The sequence below is a fragment of the Synchiropus splendidus genome, chromosome 4 (assembly GCF_027744825.2).
Source record: "Synchiropus splendidus isolate RoL2022-P1 chromosome 4, RoL_Sspl_1.0, whole genome shotgun sequence".
Lineage (NCBI taxonomy): Eukaryota > Metazoa > Chordata > Actinopteri > Syngnathiformes > Callionymidae > Synchiropus > Synchiropus splendidus.
Window position 1 is genome coordinate 21,524,993 of NC_071337.1, and position 13,897 is coordinate 21,538,889.

The 13,897-nt window shown below is 39.5% G+C and overlaps 1 protein-coding gene across 1 annotated transcript in view; it reads left to right on the forward strand.

Moving 5' to 3' along the window:
- large1 (LARGE xylosyl- and glucuronyltransferase 1) overlaps nucleotides 1-13,897 on the forward strand; it is a 98,132-nt gene that overhangs the window by 35,001 nt on the left and 49,234 nt on the right. The window contains exon 3 of the mRNA XM_053862493.1: nucleotides 12,144-12,442. Coding sequence (XP_053718468.1) covers nucleotides 12,144-12,442 — 299 coding nt within the window. The remainder of the gene's footprint in view (nucleotides 1-12,143; nucleotides 12,443-13,897) is intronic.

The following is a 13,897-nucleotide window of genomic DNA, read 5'->3' on the forward strand; positions in this document are numbered from 1 at the left end:
AAACGATGCTGCTGCTAAAACCTTAAAACCATCGCTCTCCCCGGTGATAAATTAAAGCTGTGGTGTCGCTGAAATTCTAATTGAATCATTGGAATATGCCAAATGCAAAGCAAATAAGTCGGACTCAGTGTTGGACTATATTTGTCCTGCCAGCTGGATGTGTGAAGGTTTAATGCTAATGCTAGCAGTTAAATCTGATAGTGAGGATGAGGCTGGATCTCACATGTAAAATTGGATTTGGACTGAAATGCTTCTGACGGCTCAAACCTTCTGTGAAAATGTTATAATTTCCGAAGAGGTGACTTGTATATGAATTAAATTACTCAGATAGAGATATTATCAAGTTGTACTTACCTTGTTAAAATAATTATTTGAATTGATTTATGAATTGAATCATTACATTATTCTATTCTCTCATTCTAAATTAAAAAAGACTGAAATTTTTGGTTTCAGAAATGTGTTTGTTGTTTGTCATAAAATTGTTAAAAGCTGTTTCATTGAATTATTAATGTTTGGTAAAAAGTAAAGTGCTGCTCAAAATGATTAACAGTACACTGTTCCTCAGTGCTGACATTCAAATATTAACCCACTTCACTAAGTTTCAAAGTGCATTCAACGAGGCAGAAAAGTAGTTTTGTATTGAGAAATTAGATTTGCATTTGACGTACAGTATTTAGGCTGGTTTGGACTTTTCAGACGATGATAAATGAGCTGTATGTTCAGACAAGACAGAAATTTGCCATGCTGTTTTTAACATCAGAGATCCTCCATTGCTTTCAGGTCATGTACTTTTCCACCGAAAAAAATACCCCAATTTAATTTACTAAGTTTTGATCTGATCAAGTTTCCTCAAATCCAGTTGTGTTAAGCTTATTCAGCAGTCTGTTTGATGCCCAAATGAGACAGATCTTCTTCTGCCTCTCAGAAATCCACAGAACTTTGTTTTTAATGTCAAGCTTGTAGTGTTGTGGAAACCAAATTATTTCCGCCGCAGGGCTTGAATCAAAGAGTTGCCAGCAACCAAAGGTCCTCCTCAAGTTAGAGAAAATGTTTGACACTATCGAACGGACACATTTGTTTTCTGCTTTCCTGCCTAATTCAGTGTTGGGATTGTCATAATGAACTTCTAGGATTTACACCTCGAACCCATTAAGCAAAATATGTAGAAATGGTGAAAGAGAATTATCATACATAATAAAAATGAGGGAAGTGGTGAAATAAAAATTTGTGGCCAAAACCGAATAAAATGTATTACAGTAGGCTGAATGCCAAATAATTCAGTATCAATTGTGGGTGTGAGTATTGCATAAGCGGTTTTGATTGTTGAATATTTTTGACATTTTTAAAAATATATTTCAGCCCTTGTTTCTAAAAAAAGCACCACAAAGTTTAGTCCTTGAAATAAACATGCATTCCTAAAATACATGAAAGTAGTAAAACCCATATCATTTATTGTCCTTACAAGATAGTTTATCCACAGAGAGTAGGTTAATAATGTAAATAGAAGGTTCCAGATAGTTTGGATGCACACTTGTTGCAAACTGCAGTTCTATTCTCGCTCTCTAAACACATAAAAATTTTGGAAAGGTTCAACACACTATGCAGACTATAAATCACACTTTGCACAGATGTGTGACGCCTTGATACTTGACACCATGGCCAACAAAGAAATGATCAAATAAAGACGAAACATATCAGAAAGTCAAAGTAATTTCAACTTGTGTTAAACTGATTTTGCTTGACAGACAGTGAGGGAGGGCTAACATTGCCAGTCATACTTCACTACATGTTGACAAATGCAGCTAAAAACGACTGCTGCTGCTAAAGTGCTGGGGAGATCCCTGCCATGCATGTGTTGAAAATCTGGTAAAATTCATCACTGTTTTCATTTGCTGGAAAACGTAGACAGAGTCATGTTGCCAAGGTAAATAATGCTCATTCATATATCTGGTTCTGGATTTGTTCAAAGAAGAATGCTTTTTAAACTTTGTTTTCAACCAACTCCATGTGCCATTACACCAACTTCTTCTCAAAGATTTAGGGAAATTGGCTTTCGTTTTTTTTTGTGAACTATAAGGGGCAATTAAAACACAATCTCACTTGGCATTAATGAGAAAAGCACAAATGAGTGCTACTCTTGTGTGAGGATCCAGAAAATCAGATCAGCGAGTTGGCAGCAGGAGACGAACTGGCAGTAGAGCGATTTCATTTCAAAATTCTCTCTAAAAATCGCACACTCCACTCTTTTCGCTGTCCCGTATGCAAATATTGTCTCTCCTCCATTAATCACAATGCCTGTTACTTCATTACTTTAACCTTCCTTGCTGAATTAATTTGCAAGCAAGTTTCCCTTCAAGGCATCGTTGAACCTTGTGAGTCCGGCATTCATTAATGGATAACAGTCTTTCATATTCATAAGAAAAGATATGTCCACTCAAGGGATCCCGTTTTAAGAGAACGCTCCCTCTGGTAGCTCAGAAGTGGAAATTAATGTTCCTGTGTCCTCGGAATGACTCGAGCCTTTGTACTCGCTATGCTGAGCTGTCTGGACAAAGAGAAGTACATGCTGAAATAATCAAAGGGGAGGATTGTATTTTTTTCATATCCACTTACTCAACCTCGCTTCAGGCTTACGACAAAACGCTCCAAGACAAAGATAAACAACAGCCTTCAGCAGGTGCACGTCAGCAGACATTCTCAGATCTTCTAACAAAGTCTAATGTGAAGTGAGTTCTCTCCATATTTAGTTTTTTACAGGCCAGGTTTGTGTGCTTTGAGAGTGTTTTTGCATAAGATTTGTTTCACTGAAATGGTGGTGGCTGCCATCAAAAGAAGAGAAGTGGATTCTTTGAGTCTGGGAATGGAAACTATTACTTGTTAAGCAGAAGATTCTTACCAATTCAATTCATTCCACATTAAACGTTGTTGTCAATGAGACAGTTAATTCAGTCTCTTTGTAAAAATACTCATACTGGTTTACTTCTTTTTCTTGTTCACAGTGTATTGTGGTTCCAAAATAATGTTTGTTTTAGTCAGGTATTTACTAAATTTCACTGTCTGTCATACTGTATCTTATTTGCTTGTATTAAGCTTGTTTCATCGGCGTTCACTTCAAATTAAGGTCAGTAAGGTTCAGTAAGTGCAAAGGTATGGTTTTAAAGTACTTCCTCGCCTGACAGAGGTTCAGCATCCTGTCAATAATACTACCTTCTGCCTTGTTAAACCTGGTCAATTAATGGAGTAGGCTACTTTGTAATGATTGTTTCCCGATTAAACTGGAGTCATATGGACTCACTTTGGCATGTGAGTCTCAGATGCCTTCATGAGAGGCACTTCCTCTGAAGCCATCCGAGTTCACTGAGAAATTGAGAAATCGAAGTCAATAACTTTTCGAGTCCAACCAGCTTTAATTCAGCGACCCTCTATGGTGTCACCGAGTCAACCATGGTTGGACTCGAGGTTATTTCTGTTGAGTCAACAAGCAAGTCCAATATGGATGTCCAGAGCTAGGTTCAGTCTACGGGTGTCCTTCTCTTGCAGCCACCTAAAATCCCTCTGATTATTATCCAGACATACGAAGAGCTCTGAACTTGGTCTCCACTCCATCACCATTTCTTCCCAAGTCGCAGCTTCTAGAAAGGCACATTTGTTCGGGATGCCTGTGACATTTGAGAGCGGTAAGGAGCCAGAAATTAACAGGAATATTGTGCAGGTTTTTGTAAAATATTTAAACACTGAGAAGTGAGAACATTGCTAAGGTTTCATAGGTGTTTGAAAGCCAAGGTTACATCTACCATATTAAATAAAAAAAATGCTTGAGCTGAATCGATTCCTGCCTTTGGACATTGTTTTGATATGGCTTGAGATTGCAGCTACTTTCATCATGTGATTCTCTGTTTCGATAATATTCTGCTGAGGATACAGAAACAGAACAAAAATGCAAATGTATTTCGATGAAAGATCTGGTTTCTCTCCAATAGCCGGAAAAAAAATGACGCAAAAGCTAAACTCAGACCCATCTGTGAGTGATGAGAAAGAAAGACAATATATCGCCTTAATTCCTACAAACTTTGCTTGTGCTCTTTAGGATTTTTCTTCATTTTCCTATGTTAACTAGCGTCTAAAATGACGCTCAGTCATTGTGAATAAATGTCTTACCTGACCAATTTAAAGAAGCATATCTACTATATATGTCTCTTATTCTCTGGAATTTGTTGAATTTAATTTTTTTTGTGGATTCAATAACCAATTTTGAAGGTGTAGTCGTCCAACACAACATGACAGTCTCGGGTCTAACATGATTTAGACATAATTCTCTGGGCAGATCTGTGTTTCTTGGCTGATTGATGCCAGAGATGAGAAACTACTGTGGGTGAAGTGAGTCACATTATCGAATGAAAGGTGGAAACCTCAGTGGATCATCCTCTCCTTCAACCCCATCAGGCATCCAAATGTGTACATGAGAGTCATAGTCGGGCTCAAGGCAACATCTTCACACTCAAGTACATATCTGTCAAGGTTTTCTCCTATGAATTATTGTGACCTGGTGTGTGTTTGCAGAAGAAAACGATGACGCAAACTATCGAACTTACAGTATAAAGGTATCAAAAATGGTTCTTCAGGGAGAATTCAGACTGTTACCCAGCCCCGACATATTTTGAAGGCAGCTCTCCCTACCCTCGCTTCTGCTTCCATTGTTGAGTGTTGAATTAAGCTGACTATGTGCAATGATACACAGGGAAGCCTTGGAATGCAATAGACTTCTGTATTGCTCTTATCAATATATATCTGATTTAAAAAATAGCTAATGTAAGCAATGTGATATGAATTATCCACAACCAGGAGCACAAGCAATGCTGGAAATTAATGCCATTGTTGTAACGTACAGAAATAAAAATGCTTTGTTGCTGTACTTTAGTATTTATTTCCCATCTCTGTACTTTATTTATCACTATTTTGACTTACTCCATGACATGACCTCCATCAAAAAAGGGCTTTTACTTTGTTACATTTCCTTTAGCCAGTGTTACTGTGTGTTGCTATAAAATAAAATTGGAGTTGTTGATGCCACACCTGTCACATTATGATCAAACATGCGCTTCTTGCTGCCGGCGATGCTGCCAAAGCTGCTCGCAGCCAATTATAACGGCGACACATTTAATTACATCAATCTCACACCCGTGGCTGTATTTGAAGGTGATGTTTTCATAGGTTGGAGTTAAAGGATTCGCCATACCATATGACGTGCCTGTTATGCTCCCCAAAAACAATGGAGAATGTGGCATTCAAAAACGTTTCCTCCAATCTGAGGAAGCATATTGAGGTAGGTTAAATTAAACGTTGTTCAATAAACGCATCATGTCAGGGTTGTTAAACGTTCATTGGTTATCATAAGCTGTTACTTGACTATTGAGGTGTCAGTTAATGAAACCAATGATGGGAATTGAGCACGAAACTCATGAAGACCTCACCATAATATTGAATGAATTTTTTATAACACTGTCTGGTTAATCCAATTCTCCTGTGAGTTTGTATTACAGTTTTGACAAACTACGACTACTACCACTAAAGTATCAGCTATTTCAGACTTTTTAAGTCATTTTCTAAAAAAAAAATCACCTGCACTTTCTTTTATGTGTCGCAAGTATCGCATTAGTACTTTATATGATGTCTGTGAAGCATGGGATGGCACTGAAGTTGTAAGTCTGAGTGAATACAGCTATGTGCGTTTTTTTTAACTTCCACACTTTGTTTAGTGTGGGGAACTGAAGCACGTGAACATCTCTAAGGAGAGTTCTCCTGAGTATGTCCCTAATTTGTGCGGCCAATTGTATCGAGTCTATAAATATGCAAGATGCACCAGAGTTGTCCCCAGGGCCTTTTTTGGATCTTCAGTTCCGCTTGCACCTTCCATCAACCAGACAATGTGTTTTGTTTCTCCTGTGTATCACAATGAAAAAATAATAATGATCGTGTGGGGTATTTAGAATTCCCTTAAGTGTGTGCCATCTGCCCTCCAGCTTTTGCACTTTGGTGAATGTGTTTGCATTGTAAAATGTATAATGGTGTGTTTAGTTCAAATACATTCACTCTCATTGAGCCGATGGCGTTGGCTGTTTTTCAATTATGGCTGTACAATTACAGTGATATGTGGTTGATGGTGTAGAAGAACCTAACAAGTGAATGCTAGGATATATTACCTGCATGGCTCTCTGAAAAGTTTCATGGTGGCATTATTATCAAAGCAGTCACAAAATGGCATCTGGCTGGCACACACGTGGCGTCTCGAGCCGTCTGCCCAGTGAACAAATGCCACTGGATGATGGATGCAGTGCCATGGCATGGCATTTATGGCTGGTAGCAGAGGAGAGAATGTGTAGTGTTACGGCTGATGACTATTAAAACTGACATACATGAACACGACCAAGCCATCCATGAAGCCGTGAATCACTCAGCTAAGTGCCGGTGAAATATTGTGTGCCATTCATAAGAGAAGGCTTTTAATTGCTGAAAGATTTGTTGTTGGTATATGTAAACCATGCTGGCAAATAACTGGGTGAAAGTCGCATTATGACCTGAATTGAGTTCCTTCGTTGATGTCTGCATTCTCCCTGTGCTTTTTCTGTCTTCCCTACTATGTCCTGTGTGTTCAAAATGTACAATGAATATAATTTGAATTCCGCCAAGGCGGTTTTGTGGCCTGGTGTTTTCTCCCACTTTCTTTCCACTCTGTCCATGCAAATTACAGGAATCTTGCTGATGCTGCCTGATGGATCTTTCCAGCTAAGGCGCATCAATATTTGAATTATTAAAGACACTTAAGTGGAAAATCAAAACATTAGCTGTGGAGATATGAGTGCGGAGCAGAACCATGTGGCATGCATGTAGCTGAAGTTCATCCTGTGTCACGGTTACATAATGCAGTTCTCTCCTCCAAATTCACGCGATCGTACTGTTGACATGCATGTTTGACCAGTGTGAAACATAAGAGAGTATTTTTTTGTTAGGGTTTCCATTTACTGTCACATTTGTTGCTTTGTCACAAAAGTTGCTGCAGCGTTGTCGGGCTCTCTGATATAATGACAGAGGTATTAATTCAATACTTCCTGCATCACATCAGTGCATACATCGGGGCAGTGGAATGTGAAACTTAATTTTCAGAGTCGTGTTATTACCTTGTCAGTATAAGAATCCTCAAACCTTATGACTTCATTCTCATGCAAATATATGAAATGTTTGGATGGAAAGCGAAATGAGTGGAGAAAGCTGTCTTCAAAATGTATTTCCAAACTCCATAGTACAACTACCATGCAAAAAATTCAATAAGACTGCATTTCAAGGTGGATTAGGTTGTTCTTTTTTATTACTTATCAAGTTATTAGATTTAGATTAGATTTAAGTTTGATTTTTTTATTCTCGCATTTGCTAACATATTTTGTCTTCATTTTTTACTTTGTAGTTGTAATTGTGTACTCATTTATTTTATGTTAAAACCTTTTTTTTCCTTTTTCTTCAAGCTTGGTAATGTGAATTTTACATGTTTAAAAATCTTTAAAAAAATAATAATCATAATGTGTAACGCTTGTATGTAAATTATTATAATACTTAGATGTCCTTTATTAGTCACACAGTGGGGAAATTCAACAAATAAATAATAATAATGATCGTGATCGTTATCTGTTATTCTGAAGTTCTGAAATGAAAAGAATCTCTGAAATGAATCTCCAAATGGCTTTGATCCTATGTTGAGGTCCATCAACTGAAAATGTGACTCGTGTGTCGCCCAGGTTTTTGTTTGTATGCCAATAATGAGCTGAATGACAAATAAGCACAAAGCCAAATGAATTGACTTGGCTGCATGAAAGACCAGGTGCATCTGCTGCCCCAAAAATGCCATATGCAATCTCTGAACTGCACAAACAAACGACCATTGAGTCCAGTTCACTGGGATTAGGCTGAGCAAATCCACTCTGCAAATGAATTGCAGCCCTGATGAAATAGAGTCCAGACTCTCTTTTTGCTTCTCTGGGCGTGTGTTCTAATCCACCACTGGTGTGGATCCTGCCTGCATGATGGGCTTGAAAATAATACAGCAAGCATTAAATGCCTCTTTATTAACCTGTTCAGCTGGTAAAGAAGTCAGAGTGGGAAGAAAATATATCTGTTAGCCGAAGTTCAATGAAGAGCTTGTGAAAGTGGAAAAAGAGGTGTGAATTTAGTAAAATTATGGATATCACATTTATGCATGTTTATTTTTGTATCGGTCTCAGACTCACTTTTTTTATCGTGAAATAATAGTAGACAGTATTAAACAATGACGTGCACCTTCTCCGCTTCTCAACTCACTGCTCCTTCAACACCTTTTTTGGGTTGAGCAAAAGACATTGATAATGAAAAGAGAAAATACATACTGAGATAATGACAGCCTGAAAGATAACCAAAAGGAACAGTTTGATGTTGTGAGATTTTTTTTCGCAACCATCCAGCATTTACCTTCTTTTTGTGTCACTAGGTTTCCCGCAAGGGGTTGCCACTACAAGTCAGCCTCTTCCCTCTCAAACTCTCTCGATCATCCTCGCTACTCACGCCTTTCCTCTCCATGTCCTCATGTACCTCTTTCATGAACCTTAATGGTTTTCTTCCTCTACTCCTTTTGCTTCTATCTCCATCATTCTTCATTCAACCTGTCCTGTATGGACTACCTATCGCTGTCTCCAACCTTCTCTTAATATATTCACTGTACGATAAATGGCTAGCCAACATTGTAACATTACCAAAAATATCAATTTGCAAGTGTTATTTTACATAGAAAAATGCTGTATCTTTTGATTTTAAAAAGGTGTTGATCATACATGCATGAGTTCCAGGTGGGGAAGTTTTTATAAAGATAAAATCTATGGCTTCAACTCATGCAGTGCACAATGGGATTCGTAGTGACATTATGAGTGTTCACCTTTTCTAGTGCTTCTTCCCTCAATCGGGTCACCAGTATTTGAGGCTCTCAGCTACTGGTGGCAACGCAGTCAACTGACCTTAGTATGTGTGCTGAAAACTAGGTGCCTGAAGAACACTCACATGAGCAGAGTCAATACAAACAACGCACCGAGAGGATTTACGTCCCCTCCAAGCACAGAGTTGCCTCAAGCTGGAATCGACCCTGTGACCATCCTGCAGTGAGGCTACAGCTCCGGTATTACCGCATGTTGAATATGAAATAATGGCCCGCACAAGGAAGCGCTAATATTTTCTGAAGTACATCTGTTTTTAAATAAAACCCGTCTGCAGTTATTGTCAGCTACCCTTATATTGGAGATTGATCGAAGGCGGTGATGCAGAGTACACAGGTATCTTTTTGTCGATACCCTCATTGCGATTAGCAGGGTGGCCCGCACTGTGTGTATCTAATCCAAGTCAACAGCAATTTCCTCTCCTCTTCTCAGACGGCTTCAAACACGAACAAGCAGCTCTGAAAAACTCAAGCGAGACAGAGAGGAGGAATCATTTGAGAGTAGATGAAGCTCCTTCTCTCTTCAGTTTATCTTAGAGCGCTCAGCTCCCTGAGGAGAGCGAGAGGCCTCGGTTGAAGATCATTAAAGATTACAATGGGTTTTTCCATTCTGAATCCCGCTGAGGAAAACCGACAGCCCGGGAGAACTGGGCGTATTGCAGCGTGGCAAAGATCCAGAAGTAGAAGAGCTTGAATTGATCTTTGTTAGAAAATATGCTTTTCCAGTATGATGCCATCTGTCACTACTTTCAGCGAGCAGATGCTTCCACCCAACTAATGCTCTTTTCACACCAGGGGCAAGTCACATGGACGATGCTCCAGCAGCTTCATTATGATATTATTGTCCCACAAAGTTTTGCGCCTTTAATTGAAAAGTGCTGAAAGAATTGAGCTGGATAAAGCCCCAAGCAATAAAAAGTTAATGTATAGCTCAGTCAGCGTGAGAGCTGTTCACACTGTGGAACCATGGGGATTCTGGTAAGAAGTCCTTCTATAGCCAGTCATGCCAACAGTATTGCAGTTTGTTTGCAAAGGCAAAATTTGGTTTGTCAAATTTCTCTTCACAGTTGATGCCAAACCTAAATATTCTGCCCACTTGCCCAGTTTTTTATTTTATTTTTTTGTGTTTGTGTGTGCGCGTGTGCACGTGCGCTGTGGTCTTTGACTGCTAGACACATGCTCTTCTCTGGGGCTGTAGCTCCTTGAGGGCCGGTGTCAAAGTCCAAGCAGACCAAGACGTGTTGTGTGGCTCACAAGAAAGAGAATGTTTGATTTAAAATATGTTTTTCATTTTGCTCCCTTTTCGTGATTCATTTTGAATTTTGTTATAAAATGGTTGCATACCAGCGTTTTTCAGGTCCCAAACATAGCCACTAAAGCTGTTTCAGTCGACTTAAACCTTCCCGAAAATCTCCCCTGTTACACTTGCCCTTGAGGAAGCCTTAAGATAAGCAGCTGATTTTCTGTCGTCTGGAATAACATGATTATTAGCTAAATTCTCCTCACAAGTGTGACGCACCTACTCGGGTGACAAATTGGAGCGACAAGCCTGTGACTATCAATTTAATTGACAAACATGCAAAAGTAACTGAGTAAGTTTACGCTCATTTATGGCTTTCCACTAAATATTTTTAACTCAATCGAGTTCCACTGAAAAAAAAAAAGTCATTCATTTGGTAAATTAACTTCTTGATCGTGAGGCAGAAAATTGGCAAGAGTGGAAAGTAATCACAGATGAGTATGTCAATTACATGTTGCATCTTAAGAGACAAGCGTGTTGGAGGGCAGACTTATGTTTGATTTGGATTTTCCAGTGTTTCATTTGGAGAACAAAACAGGCTGCATAAGTTGTTTTCTTTTTCATTCAAAATAGGTGGTCAATTAAAATAACTATGGCACCATATTATGTTGTGGTACTGTTGCGTGGGTCAACGATGGCAAAAGACAGAAACCCAGATTTTCTCTAAATATAGAAAAAGATAAGAAAATGTAAGAAATAGACATTAAAAAAAGACATTTAAAACTAGTGTATTGCTTCATTTTCTATACGTGTTGTTTTAAGATTCTCACCATTATACGCTCTCTATATTAAGGCTGATATATTATATATTATATTATATACAGGCTCATTCATATGTGTTTTCATATGTAGCCGGTAATTAATCATTATAAACTACTGATTATTGTCTTGTTAAGCCTGACCACGTTTTACCCTTGAGTTATCACAGACAGTTCTCACTAAACAACAGACTGTCAACGGTAAATAAGCAAGTAATTAGTTTGTTGTGTCATGTGTCCCTCAGTCTGTTTACAGATTTTATAAATAAATTGTAAATATCTAAGGCACTTCTTTATGAAGTATTCACATACACAAGTTACTTTTGTAATATAAACTGCAATAACTAATGCCGCGGTGCTTTTTGTTAGCCATCATCACATGACATCAGCACAAATACAAAGGGCTGCTCTTTGCCCAGATCTGAAATAGGCACTGTATTTGAATTGAATACACCATGTATTTACCATGAATTTTCAATAAAACTTGTTCTTAAAGCTGAGTAAATGTTCTTCTTGCCTGACTTTTCACGCAGGAGTGGAACCCTGACTGTTTTTCTCGTGCACCAGTGCCCTCAGCCGCTGTGCATGACAACGCATACATTAGCAAAACCCATGAAAACAATGCTCAAAAAGGCAACGTGACGAAGCCAGTCAAAGCAAAACGAGAATGAACGGTACCAGCAGTCTCCATCACAACAAATAATCACTCCCAAAGACGCAGCATCAATAAAAACAGCAGCAGCAATGAAGCGGCTTGCATTAGCAAATACTAATTAACCAGAGTCCTATTAACTACGATGACAGGAAGATTGGTAGCAAAAGCAACTACAACAAATATTTCAGCTCAGATGAGAAAACAAATCGTACATCTATCACGAATACCAATGAAATACTTGACAGATGTCGGAGCTATTACATTGGTGTAGCATCGGCCGCTATGTGTGAGCGGCAGCTAGTGGACCAATGATCCTGGAACCGACTCTCAAGATGAAAAAATGGTTTTATTTTGTGACGCTTCAATTATGAGATCTCACCTGTGTTCAACGATAATAAATGATCATCTTTTCTGTTCCCACAGTGAAGCCGCTCCCTCTGTCCCCACTGGAAACCCAGTCATCCACACCAGGAGGAGGTGCTGGTGAGCGGCAGGCTTTGGAGCTGCGTGTGCGGGCAGTGGAAGAAGAAAACCGGGCACTGCGCCGGGAGCTGAGCCGGCCACCAAAGAGCCCCTCGGCACGCCTTCCGAGCGGCGGTCACCGTGGCAACCAAAGCCGAACCCATTCAGAGGAGGGCACGGGCGACAACGAGGGCCAGAAAGCTGCAGCGGTTGGAAACAGCTCAGATTGTGTACAGCAGCCGGTGGTAGACAAGTGCGAGGTGAGATGTGACGTGCCTCCTCTGAGTTATGAAATATGACCTTAAAAGGAATCACAGAGACATTAGCTCTTTAGGAGACTGTGTTAAAGTCTGGCTCTGGGCTTCTATTAGTCTAATCCTCCAGCAGTGAAAGTGTTGTTGAGAAACGACTCACTGTCAAAAGGTGAGACACAACCACGCTGTGATTTCCACGCTTGCAGAATCCTCTCAGCTCCGCATCACCTTTTAGCTCAGTGGGAGTTTGCGCGGATGACTGGAATAAAGCTTTTACCCACAGGTAGCCCAGAACATTGGCACCAAATTGACAAAGAGGATTATAAAATCCCACATGCATTTTCAAAGGTTGTATACTTTACTCTGCATGTATTGTCAGGTGTGTTGAGGCTACTGTTTATCCAAAGAGTGGAACAATGACCATAAATGTTCACAGCGGGGATGTTGTCTTTCCATTCACGCTCTTTCATGTAATCTGCGTGCTGGTGGACCTTCAGAGGATGATGTCTGACTGAAATACTGACAATCAGGCTTTTCCATCCATATTTTTTTATTTTATTTAAGTAGTTATAATAGTGTGCCATCTTCTGTTCACGTTTTCCTTTACAATCTTCAGTTAATGTGCCCGGTCTTATCGAGACTGGAGCAGTCAGAGATCTTAGTTCCTCTTCTCATCATCCTCTCCACAGACATTCTTGTTGGTAAGTTTTTTGGTGGGAAAGCGTAGATGTTATCTCAGGATACTCCTTCCATCAGCTGTCACTCACACTCAGTCCTCAGGGCAAGCAATGCTCACCAGCCAGTCGACTGCTCAAATCAGGGGAAAAGCAAGGAATCTAAAGATTGCTGCAGTATCTTTCCGGCGGGGCATGAGCGAGACCTTTGCTCTTTCTGAGGACAGCGCTGACCCCTGCCTTACAGTGGACGCTTTGAGACGGATAAAGCATTGCTCATGGAATTTTAAGCATGTCATGTTGTCTACAGTTGTAAGCTAAGATTGAAAACTTATGTCATTTTTTTTAGGAAAGCAAAATATTTGAAATGCAGCTCTAATGCTACTTACTGTGCTGATGCACATTTTTGTATTCATGAAGCCCCTTATATCATGAATGAGATATGTATTTAATCATGTCTTAAAGGGCCACGTGTAGCCCTGAGGCAGTACTCAAGCTGCTTAATTCAACTAAGCGGAGAGCCACGCAGGAACAAAAATGCTGACACGTGGTCACTGCAGAGGTTATTTTACTTTTGAATTATGTTTGTCATTGTCAAATGTCACTGTTTTTCTCTTCAACATACTCTTATAGAAGGGTCACATGATCCTTCCCCACTACATAACCAGCCAATGACAGTTCTCCTTTGCAGTCGCCAACTCAGTAGCACCTTGACTCATGTGACCCCCACGAGCTCATATCATGCCTGGTTAGGTCAACAAAGATGTTAAATCCCTCCACTTAATTA